The sequence below is a fragment of the Sphaeramia orbicularis genome, chromosome 5 (genome assembly GCF_902148855.1).
Source record: "Sphaeramia orbicularis chromosome 5, fSphaOr1.1, whole genome shotgun sequence".
NCBI classification, from domain to species: domain Eukaryota; kingdom Metazoa; phylum Chordata; class Actinopteri; order Kurtiformes; family Apogonidae; genus Sphaeramia; species Sphaeramia orbicularis.
In genome coordinates this window covers 34,049,510-34,060,898 of record NC_043961.1, presented here as the reverse complement: position 1 = coordinate 34,060,898, position 11,389 = coordinate 34,049,510, and the positions used below count along the sequence as shown (strand labels likewise).

At 37.7% G+C, this 11,389-nt stretch overlaps 1 protein-coding gene across 2 annotated transcripts; it reads left to right on the top strand.

The window, feature by feature from the left end:
* The first annotated feature begins 49 nt into the window (after nucleotides 1-49).
* gnb1b (guanine nucleotide binding protein (G protein), beta polypeptide 1b) lies at nucleotides 50-10,527 on the top strand. Of its 2 annotated transcripts, none has more exons than XM_030133658.1 (11): nucleotides 50-186; nucleotides 4,340-4,448; nucleotides 4,584-4,622; nucleotides 4,707-4,813; nucleotides 5,038-5,101; nucleotides 6,627-6,789; nucleotides 7,029-7,095; nucleotides 7,238-7,439; nucleotides 7,550-7,766; nucleotides 7,880-7,995; nucleotides 8,836-10,527. In XM_030133658.1, exons 2-10 carry the CDS (start codon nucleotides 4,392-4,394, stop codon nucleotides 7,984-7,986), a joined length of 1,023 nt encoding a protein of 340 aa, XP_029989518.1. In that variant the 5' UTR covers nucleotides 50-186; nucleotides 4,340-4,391; the 3' UTR covers nucleotides 7,987-7,995; nucleotides 8,836-10,527. The 2 variants fall into 2 exon arrangements, with proteins under 2 accessions (XP_029989518.1, XP_029989517.1); XM_030133657.1 differs by lacking the exon at nucleotides 50-186 and adding an exon at nucleotides 3,141-3,252.
* The last annotated feature ends 862 nt before the right edge of the window (nucleotides 10,528-11,389 follow it).

Sequence of the window (11,389 nt, the reverse complement as noted above, 5' to 3'; positions counted from 1 at the left end):
GGGGTTGTCAAGCTCCCTCGCCGTAGCCTGCGTTCGGGAAGGGCTGCTCCTCGGAAAACTGACGCTAGCGGGCTAGCTAGTTAGAAAGCTAGCGTTGTGGTGTTCGTTGATGCGTGGATCGGAGATTTACGCCGCCTTGTTTTCCAGTCAATGCCAAAACGCAAAAACAGACGCAAATTAAATCAGGTAAGATGAAATACAGCGGAAATCATGCGCCTTTCATATATTTTGCAGCACCGGTTAATACCATTAGCAGATGAATTGTGGCGGAATTGAACAGCCCGGGGGTGGGGTAGCGAAAGCTAGCTTCCTAGCCATTTAGTTAGCTGCGCTCAGCTAACGTTAAGTTGGCTATTTAAATACTACCAAATACTAGTAGTCACAAGAGTGTCTGCAGCTGTGGGTACAGACGGTCGGTGTTTGGAGCCGATAAGCACATTGCTATGAACTTATCTGTACCTAACTGGCTTATGTGTTGAGTCAGATTACTCTGTAACTATTGGTAATGTTAGCGAAAGCCTCTCACTGCCGATGAAGTAACGTAAATGTTCGACTGTGAGGCTTGGTGTTAGTGATGGCCCACGGAGCTGCTCCTCGGCCTAAAGTCCAGCACTTAAAGCACTGGGTAGTTAATAGTCTAAATGTGTTGGATATAGTAGTTAGTAATGGTAAAACCTGTTTGTATGCTTCCCAGTTGGTATTGGTGTGCATTTGCCTGTAAATGTTTAATATGTTGCTGGCAGTTGATGATGACACACTGGGTTGGGCTGAAACAATAAACGTCCCGTAAACAAATTAACTGCATTGCTTATTCGTAGAAGCATAGCAGCCAGTATCAATAAAGGCTAACTTCACGATTGCACACAATATATTTAAGATTTAGTGTAATGTAGAGAGTAAGTGTGTTACCACCCTATTTAAAAAGCCTTACTTATAAGTTAGCATGTCACTGCCTCTGCATTGAAACGGCCGGGCCGGTGCATCGCTTTTAGCTAAAGTTAGTAAAGTGACAGGTCTGTGGCAGGGGATGGTCGATGGTCATCTGCTGTGTGACAATAAAGAATAACCCACATTCATTCTGCTACTGCATATGTTGATCAGTGGAGTCAACACAGGCCACCGCCGCCCGACCTTGCAGTTTTTAAAGGCTCAAGTCTGCTATAGTATCACAGAACCGAATTAATACACCTTTACCGGTTTGTCCTAATCGAATCAACCGGGCACTGTTGAGTTTAACGAGATTGTCTATATGTAGATAAGTGGATTTCTACAGGGCCAAGATTGGAGCGAGTTTCTAGGTTTACCCGCTTGGCTTAAAAGCTAGCTACATAGCACTCCATGTAATTGCGGAAGAGCAGCTGAGTCTACCTCTAAGTGGCTGTGGTTAACGCTGTTATGCATTAGATGCTACCAGTTGTTAAGTCAATCTGTTAAGAAATTCAGCAAGTCTTGCATCAGATTGATTAAAGTTTTCTACCAGATTGTTTTTAAAATCCTTAGTGCAGTGGTTTCTAACAAAGTGACTGAGTGTACTGTCATCTTGATAACTAGCTCTGCCCTGCCTGCAGGCCTACCCTGTCAAGCCTGCTAGCAAGCTAACTAGCGGACGGCAGTCTGCAAGATGGCGTTAGCTGCATCTTCTCAGATTTCCATCAGTGCGAGTCGTATTATCATTATACAGTTTATGCGTTTGTTTAGAAATGCGAATGCACGTACTTAAATACTAATGGACAGGTACGTGCAGAGTCTCTTGTCAGACCTAAACTAATTTGAGTAAAACGGCTTTCCGGCAGCTATTCAAATACAATGCAAACCAATCCAACAGTAGTAGGCAAATCACAGTACTGCACACAGTGACTAAGTCAACTGTCAGTACAACACATGTACTGTATGGGGAATTCCTGTGCTTGGAAAATGTCTTTGTCAAATATGTTAATGCTATCTTTCAGAGTTTCACACTGAGAATATAATTTATCAGATTTTCTTAAATCAAGAATGGCACTTGGTGTAAACTGTCTGGTCATACTGGGCAACTAAAACGACTGGATTAAGCTTGTAATAACAACCGCAGTGTGGAAATCGAGGTACTTACTTTAAGCGTGTTTGTGTAAAAGAATTAAGATTAAATTCATCCTTTTATGATTGGGGAAATATATTTCTAATGCCTGGGATGGGTGTGCCAGCTGTTTATGTTAGTGGACATGGTTCGGATTAGAGAGCCATTGACTGAGGATTTTAGCTTTCAGGATTATAGAGTTGTACAGTGATATTGCTGGTTATGACCCTTTCTATGATCCAGCTTTAGACCTGTGAAACATTGCATTATCATCATTTAGTAGCACAGATCAGCTGGCTTGTCCTCTGAGAACAGATGTAGGCTCACTGTACTTACTGCATAGAGATTTAATTTCAGACTTCAGCGTTAATTGTAGGCGACACCTTTGACTTCAGAGAGTAGCAGGCACAGACTCCCCTTAAGGGACCTGAGAACAGCCAGTGAGCTGCTACTCCAGGCTGTTTGCCACAGCTCATTGTTTATCATGCAGTCAGCTGACCCTGATCAGGCGCTTGGAAAGGAGAAGTGATGAGGCAGAGGAACTCCGTAACTGTAAGCAGCATCCGCAGAGGTCAATAATAAATAAATCTGTGTGGAAAATTGGAAACTGAGATGTTGATTTTGACATCGGCCTCTTGAGGTTTTTTTTTTTCTTATTTTTATCTTGCCCTGCAATTTTAGGGTTTGTTATCAAAATACACTTGTATTTGTTATTTGTTGAAGAAATGAACTGAACTGCCTCTCTGCTTTAACATCTTGCACACAAATGTTCATTAATATTTCCAACTATCATAGCTGCAACTGTAAGACTTTAGAGCCCTATTCGACAATGTATTCATTACTTTTACATAGCAAATGATTGTTGCTATAAGTACACTTGGTTTTATAAAATATAATTCATGGCAAAGGATTAAACTCATTTTTTTAAAAATTTATTGATAAAAGTTAATATTTTTTAAAATGTCAACAATAAACATTATGGGTTTTGAGCTGAGAATGGCATTTGGTTGTGACTTGATGATACTGCATAATAATCACATTCCATGACACTTTTATAAGATTGAGTGTAAGAGGATAACCTGTGTTTATAAAGGTCAACCAATCAGAGGACCTAAAGGAGAACGTAGTTGGCTAGAGAAGATTTTCAGTGTTGTCCTGAAACCTCCAGACACATAGGCCTATTGACAGAAATACAGGTAAGGTAACTGGAAAGGCACAGTTAGTCAAGACTAGACTGTGTTTTGCCATTCTCATTGAATTAATGGTTTGTAGTTTTCATCAATACATTCTGAGCTGTTTAATGCATTATGAAAAGATCTGTTATATTGTTTGTCAGTGGAAGATGCAAGGGGCCAATAATGCATTTAATTCTGTATTTACAGAATGTGATTGTATTATTTTTCGTAGCATTTTTGGAGGCTTTTAGTTTTTTGCCACTAAATACCCTCTTAAATATTGTACTAACAAAGTACTTTGAATAGCTATAAATTCAGTAGTTATCTAATTCTAACCCTTATTTGCACCAAATCCTGTTTGATGTTGATAAGTTGTTTATTTTGCATCACATTTTCTAACATACTTTCATGTTTCTGTATATTTTATTTTCTATATATATTTATCTAGATGTCAGTACCATAGAGCACTGAAGTGTGTTATTTCAGCCTATTTCTTATACAGTACAGTTGCTTTTTGCTGGACTATTTGTCTTTTTCTTCTCTAAAATAACTGTCTTGGACGTAAATAATTAATGAGTGTGCTTTGATGAATTTGAGACAGCAGATGATGTTTGGTCACCATTAGTTTTATGAAATGCAATGCGATCATGACCTCCATTTAAAAATTATTATTAAATTAACTTTGGGTATACCTCGAGGCTCTGTATTAATATAAGTGGCTTATTGATCAGTTGGCTAAAATTCTGAGTATCACAGGGATTGAGGTCAACAGGATAATGACTGCTTTTCGGATCACTAGAAAGTCGTGCCTCAACAGGATTTGTCTGGCAGTCTGAATTGTATGTCAGGATTATGTTGGTGACATTGAGGTAGAAGAGATGAAACCATTAATTGCAGGTAGATCATTGTAGTTGTTTAACACTGATACTGAGCTGGCTGAAAACACCCTTTACCTGAACGGGATTGGTTTGGGGGTTGTGGGGTTGGGGTTGTATTTCAGGTGTGGACAAACCCACTTTGATTGCAGTTGACAATATGACCTTGAAATTTAAAGTAGAGTGATATTTATGAATAATTACTATCATTTCCTTTTTCTCTCTGTCTTTAGATCAACAAGTGCCACGGTAGCTGGAGTAAGGTAATTGAAAAAGCTGACTAAAATGAGTGAACTGGACCAGTTACGCCAAGAGGCAGAGCAGCTCAAAAATCAGATCAGAGTGAGTAACAAAGCTGGGTTTATTGCCATACCTTCATTTATTACCACAAATGTCTATAAGTGTGACAGAGAGAATTCCAGCCTTAAGTATTCAACTTGATTTATTTATTTATTGTAATTTTTTTTATTTTTTCAGGATGCAAGGAAAGCATGCGCAGATGCCACATTATCACAGGTAACAATTAACATGATGATTTTTCTCTTGCTGAAAAAAAATTATTTGATCAGAAATTAACCTGAGGGCCTAAATGTTTTACAGATCACAGCTAATATTGACCCTGTTGGCCGAATCCAAATGCGTACAAGACGAACGCTGCGGGGTCATTTGGCTAAAATCTATGCCATGCACTGGGGAACAGATTCCAGGTACGCTAAATGCCACAACTGATGAGTGTTTTTGTTGTTTTTCAAGCTACTGTACACACATTATTCCATATGTTCAATAATTAACCAAGTGTAAAATGTAGATGAGCTGGCCAGCATTTTTCTATAATTACTTTCTGTCAATTTTTGGCTTAGGTTTCTAGATGACACCAAATTTTGTTACAGTATTAGTAGTATTAATAATGTTGCTGTATTTGGTTTTGTAGGCTGTTGGTCAGTGCCTCTCAAGATGGCAAACTAATTATTTGGGACAGCTATACCACAAATAAGGTAAGTTATGATGATGTTTTTATGTGACATTGTGTATTATTAGTTTAACCAATGCTGCATTTGGAGCCTTTTGAGATGTTATCAGTGCTAAAATGTTGTATTACACATTAGAACCGACCACAGCGGTCACACGTTGTGCCTTAAGGACAGATGATAATCGATCGAACTGTTAATAATAAGGTGACTGTCTTTTAACTCTGCCCACTTCAGCATCTAACATTGGTATTGCCCCTCATTTGGATTTAGTAAAATGTCAGAATTTCCTTTTTCTGAAGCATTTGTTGTAGTTGTAAAGTACAGAGTGTCAAGTTGACTCATTCATACTGACTCCTTGTTCTCAGCAACTGGAAGCTGTTTATTAATTCTCAAAATGGTAATCTGCACCGTGTACTTTTGAGTAACAACAGTCGCAGTTTGGAATTGCAGATGTTGGCATTTCCACATAGGTGCAATCCAGTAAACTGCCGCATTTTTAAGCCCTTGCAGATAAATTCAGCATAAATTAGTGATATGGGACAATGCCACTGTGTGTCTTTGATCAACCTTTTGGTTTTGTTTGAGTTGCACCACATTTGAGGCACATATTCTGTCAGTTATACTAGAGTTGGTAAGGGAGCTGTTAACTCTGCCTACACTGCATCCATTTGGAACATATTTAAAATGGTTGCACATCAGCTGAGAGAAGCATTTGTGGCCTCTGCCGTAGGGCTGAAATGTTTGGTGTGCTGTTAGGAGGATGGGTGGAAGTGGTGTGCAGTATGTGTGCCTAATGACTAATTTGGCCCTGACTAGCACATAGGAAGAGAAATCAAAGGTTGTGACTAGCTCTTATTTTATGTCCAAGTGCTTTTTTTGGTGACACAAACAAACGTTTATATTAAACACCATACAGGTGGCAAGAAAATTGACTAGGAATTAGAAGATTAAAGGGTCATTCATTCAATGTATCTCTAAATCTGCTGAAATGATTGTAGGCTAGATTGAGGTCAGAATTGTATATGGGATACTTTAATGCATATAGGGACTCAAATAGAAACACTGGTGGTTTCAGCTCTCATTAAATTAAGTTGCTACATTATGCCCTCTGTGAGTGGTACTAAGTAGCCGCTTACTGATCGATATGTACTATCACGTTTCCATCAAAATGAAAATGATACAGGCATAATTGTACAGGATGCTGTCTAATGTCTAAACAGTACATTCAGAGCTCTGGTCTCATTTGTTGTTACTTGAGTCGAAGGTGTTTTTAGTAGGTTCAACAGTGAAGTGGGTTTCAAAGTAACAATTAATTTTGAATTTCTTTACATTTGTAAAGTGGCTACAGGATTAATTCTGCTTGTTGTTTTTAATATACAACCAGAATAGAAAAACCACCTAGATTTTTATTAGTATATTTGTTTTTATAGACTTAAGAAGTAAAATTACCTATGTCTACTTAAAACATTTTTTAAATTAATTTCTGGACAAAACTTTGCTTTTTCATGTAATTGAATGGATCTGTGTTTGTGGGTCTTCTTTGTTATAGGTTCATGCCATTCCACTTCGATCCTCCTGGGTCATGACTTGTGCATATGCACCTTCAGGAAATTACGTGGCCTGCGGTGGCTTAGACAACATCTGCTCCATTTACAACCTGAAAACTCGCGAGGGGAATGTACGTGTGAGCCGTGAGCTCGCTGGACATACAGGTGAATAATTACTGTTTTGTTTTTTTTTCTCCTCATCTTTTAAATAAAATGTAAAGCATCGAATTAAAATAATGATGGAAAATTTAAATTCAAGAAAATAAAGAGCATACAAAAATAAAGCCTATTTTTAATGGAAGTCTACAGTGATGCATGTGTGTGAATAAACCATGAGGAGGTCTAGTCAAATGCAGTTTCATCTATTAATGCTAATAACTTTTCCATGTGTTCTTCAACCTCAGGATACCTGTCCTGTTGTCGCTTTCTTGATGACAACCAGATTGTTACAAGCTCTGGAGATACCACTTGGTAAGTATGAAAATTAACTACATGTGATTGTTTTACTGGACTATTATAAGAATCACCTCTCAAATGAAAGTTTAAATATTGAAATGTAGTTGAAGTTTGAAATAGCAACTATTTCCTTAACCTTTTTTCTCTGTGTTTTAAGTGCACTTTGGGACATCGAGACTGGCCAGCAGACAACCACATTTGCTGGACACACAGGTGATGTTATGAGCCTGTCATTGGCCCCCGACTCCCGGTTATTCGTCTCTGGTGCTTGTGATGCTTCTGCTAAACTCTGGGATGTGCGAGAGGGCATGTGCAGACAGACATTTACTGGTCATGAGTCTGACATCAATGCCATCTGTGTAAGTTGTCTGAATAAAGCCCCTGCATTAGTCATTTTACATGTATGTTGTACTGGCCTGTGCTATGTATTGCCCTTGTACATTGATGGTGTGTCATCTCTAAATTTCAGTTCTTCCCTAATGGCAACGCCTTTGCCACGGGCTCTGATGATGCCACCTGCAGGCTGTTCGATCTGCGTGCTGATCAGGAATTAATGATCTACTCTCACGACAACATCATATGTGGCATCACTTCTGTTGCTTTCTCCAAGAGTGGCCGTCTTCTTCTGGCTGGATATGACGACTTCAACTGTAACGTGTGGGACACACTAAAAGCTGACCGCGCTGGTCAGTAACACTAAGTTTTAATAGTCACTGTATTTCAGTCATATTAAAATAATTTTGAAATATGATCTATCACTGCGTTTAAGTTATTAAGGTGTGGTTTTTGCCTTCTCCAGGTGTGTTGGCTGGGCATGACAACCGTGTTAGCTGCCTGGGAGTTACTGATGATGGCATGGCAGTCGCAACAGGATCCTGGGACAGTTTTCTGAAGATCTGGAATTGAAGCCTGAAGGTTCTCTTTTCTTTAACTTTTACTTTGTTTTTTTTTTTTTTTAATCTTGGATGTTGTCAAAGCTATTTCTGCTTCCTTGCAGGTTTAAGAAAGTGTTTTTATGCTTATGAAATAAAATGCTGGTCTGCACATGTACGATGCCTCTTAACTAGACAAACAAACCTATTGTTGTACCCAATTAATGCATCTCATGTTGACATTTTCATCCACTTGGAGGTAATACTGTTATCAGGCTGAAAAAGGCTTACCAAACTTTACTCAGATAAGGGTCCCTTTTTTAAATTCAGACAGCTTTTGTTCGCCTGGCGTGAGAATTCTGGAAAGAAACACCTCAGTTTTATACTTTTAACAATGACCTATAGACAGGTTTTTTTCCTGGTTCAAACTAAGGCAGAGGTGGTACTATCCAGGTCACATGTACTGAACTTTGATCTGACTAAAGATTTTTTTTAACAAGCAGCATTTTGTAGATCTATTATGCACACAAATGAGTGCAGTACTTGTTGAAAAATAGTGTGTTCCATGAAGTACCACCAGAGGTCTGTGATTTGATGGAGGTGGCCACATCTTTATTCCCTCTGTAGGAAAAACCCTGCCATTAGATGTAACGTACCTCATCACATTTCATGTTTGAAACATCAGGTGCAATAGATGTGGCAAGATCCCAAAAAGGCCAAAATCTGAGCCTTGGTCCATTTTTCCACCATTCTTATCGGAGTCATTAATTTCTGTTTGATTCAACTTTCCCCTTTTTAAAAAAGTACACTTGCCAGAGGGATAACTCATTTTCCATTCAGTCAGGTTTGTCAGATTTTGACTTTAATGTCTTCTGTTCCTTAGATGTTCTTTTAACTCCAAAGTTGACTGGAAGACCATTACAACTTCAGAATGTTCACAGCATCTTCTTCAACACTGTTTAAACTGACTTGGACACCACAAAAACGAAGGGAAACCAATGCCTTTCCTACACAAAGAAGAGCACAATTGTTTATCACCTAGTTAAGAAAGGATCTCCTGTGGTATCAAATCAGAAACTTGTGCATTCCTTCTCGGACCATTTTATGTTACCTTGAAAGAGAAAAACAACACTATCATCCCATGCAAATGTGTGCGTCTTGAAAGCAAATGTTGGAGTGTAATTGTACAAATTATTTAACTTTTTTTTAAGAATTCTATTCTGATGGTTTGTTATTCTCGATGGCTTTCGTTTTGTCATATTTCTTTAGTGGTTTTAGATATGTTTGAATTACAGCTTGTCTTTCTAATTCAGTTAAATCATATAACACAGATGAGAGAAAACACGCAGAAGTAAAAGCTTGGATCATATTACACGAGCAGCTTTCAAAATGTCCATGATGTATTTATATACTAGCTGTTTTTGTTTCATCACAGCCTTTTGCACATGAAGAAGCTTTGCCTCTCAACTAATACTATGTTAACTAACCAAGCACATGCTATAAGTTATGAATGCTCATTCCAGTACAAAAGGAGTTATTACGAGTAACTTATCCAGTTAACCCCCTTAATTCTTGTACATGCCTTTGACTTAGGGGTGGGAGAGGGGTGGGGCAACGAGGTAGGTGCTGAGATAATTGGGGCATGGCTGGATTTTATTATATGGATGGGGGATTGTGTTTAGTATCCACTTTGAGTGAAACACCTCACCTGACTAAATAGACACTTCCTTTTGCTTGGGACTGCAGTTGCAACTCTGTGAATGAAATGTACAAATCAATGTCTGAAAATAATGGTCTGATGTTTTAAGTTAAGACATTTAATTTTGTCTGCCATGAGTTAATTTAGATGTGCATGCTGTAGACTTGCTTTCAATGGTGCAAAAATCCTAGTTTTTTTTCTGAAAAGGAGAGTAACCTATTGATTGAACTTAATAAAAGCCAATTTTTTTTTGGCTCAAACTCTGCATACATCATATACTAATACTGGTAACGCTATGCACCAGAGTGAGCAAGAATGGAGAAAGACTTAATATTGACTGCATACTTAGTGTAAATTATGCTTACCAGTTCTATTGATGCCAATTTTGTAATAATTATAACAATCATTGTGAGAATTTTATCCTTGACAAGTCCTTTCTCTCCTTTAAATCTTCACACTCAATGGAACAAAAACGTCCTCACATACTGTCCATACTAAAACTTTTGTACATTTTTTTTTTTTTTTTCTTGGTCTTAAATTGAAAATCAGAGCATCTGAATGACAACATTTCACTGTATACAGAAGCACTTTTGTTAAAGTTGTGACATATTTTCACTTTTCTTTTTTCTGCGATGATGTACAATAAATGTGATGTATTCGTGTGTGGCCACAAGTGAAAATGCAATTCAACTGAGATGGATTCCCTTTTCTCTTTCCATTAATATTATAGAGCTCTGCACCCTTATGTACCTTTTCACTTTTTGTATTTCATTTCAGTCTGTTGGTGTTCCACGGTGAGCTGGATGCAAGATAGATACTGTACTAAATTGTACTGTTATTGATTGAAAAATGTAATAAAAAGCTGTTTGAGATCTCTTTTGCTCTTGAGTCGAATCAAAACCTTCATGGGGTATTTTAGGAGTTAAACTTTGACAATTAATCTAGACATTTAATCACCTTTTTCAGAATGACCATTTAATACTTATTTTAAAAATCCATTTTCAAGGTGGCAAACTGTTGAGAATTGAACTTTGATTTTTACAAGAGTACATATAGGCCACATTTTTTAACAGTTGTAGGTTTTGTACACTATTCAGAATGTATATATTTTCACAAGGCCTAGAATTTATTCAAACATCTGAATTAACATCCAGTCATAAGCTGCAATTATAAGGTTATAATTGTCAAATAAGATCATAAAACATCTTTTAATTGCAACAGAAATGCTATGTAGAATTGCAGTGTTTTAACTATGTATACTCCTTTATGAATAGGGTTTTCTGACAAGTTTATTCAGACATGGAAAAAAAAATCCAATGGTATTTGACAGCCACTTAAGATAAATTCTGAATTTTCCTCAAAACCTCACATAGGATTGATAAAATTAATCCTATGTCTGAGATGGTAATAAGGGGAGTGTTACTCTGTCCTGTGAGGATTCCTTAAATACGTCCGCTGTTGTTTTATTTGACGTTACAGGATTCTTTGACTTGTGTTTATATTCCTGTCACCTTCGGTTTGCCGCTGTGACTCGTATATAAAATAACATAACGGGTACAAACTTGATACATAAACGGTTCAACAGAAAAGGCAGCGCAAGTTCAAACATGAAATTTAACAACCAGCACTCCAAAGTCCTAGTAACACAGAAAGCCGCGTGTACTCGAACAGCTTTAGTTATCATTGAAAGACTTGTACAACTCATATCAACCGCCATCTTCCCGTCTCTTCCAAGCCG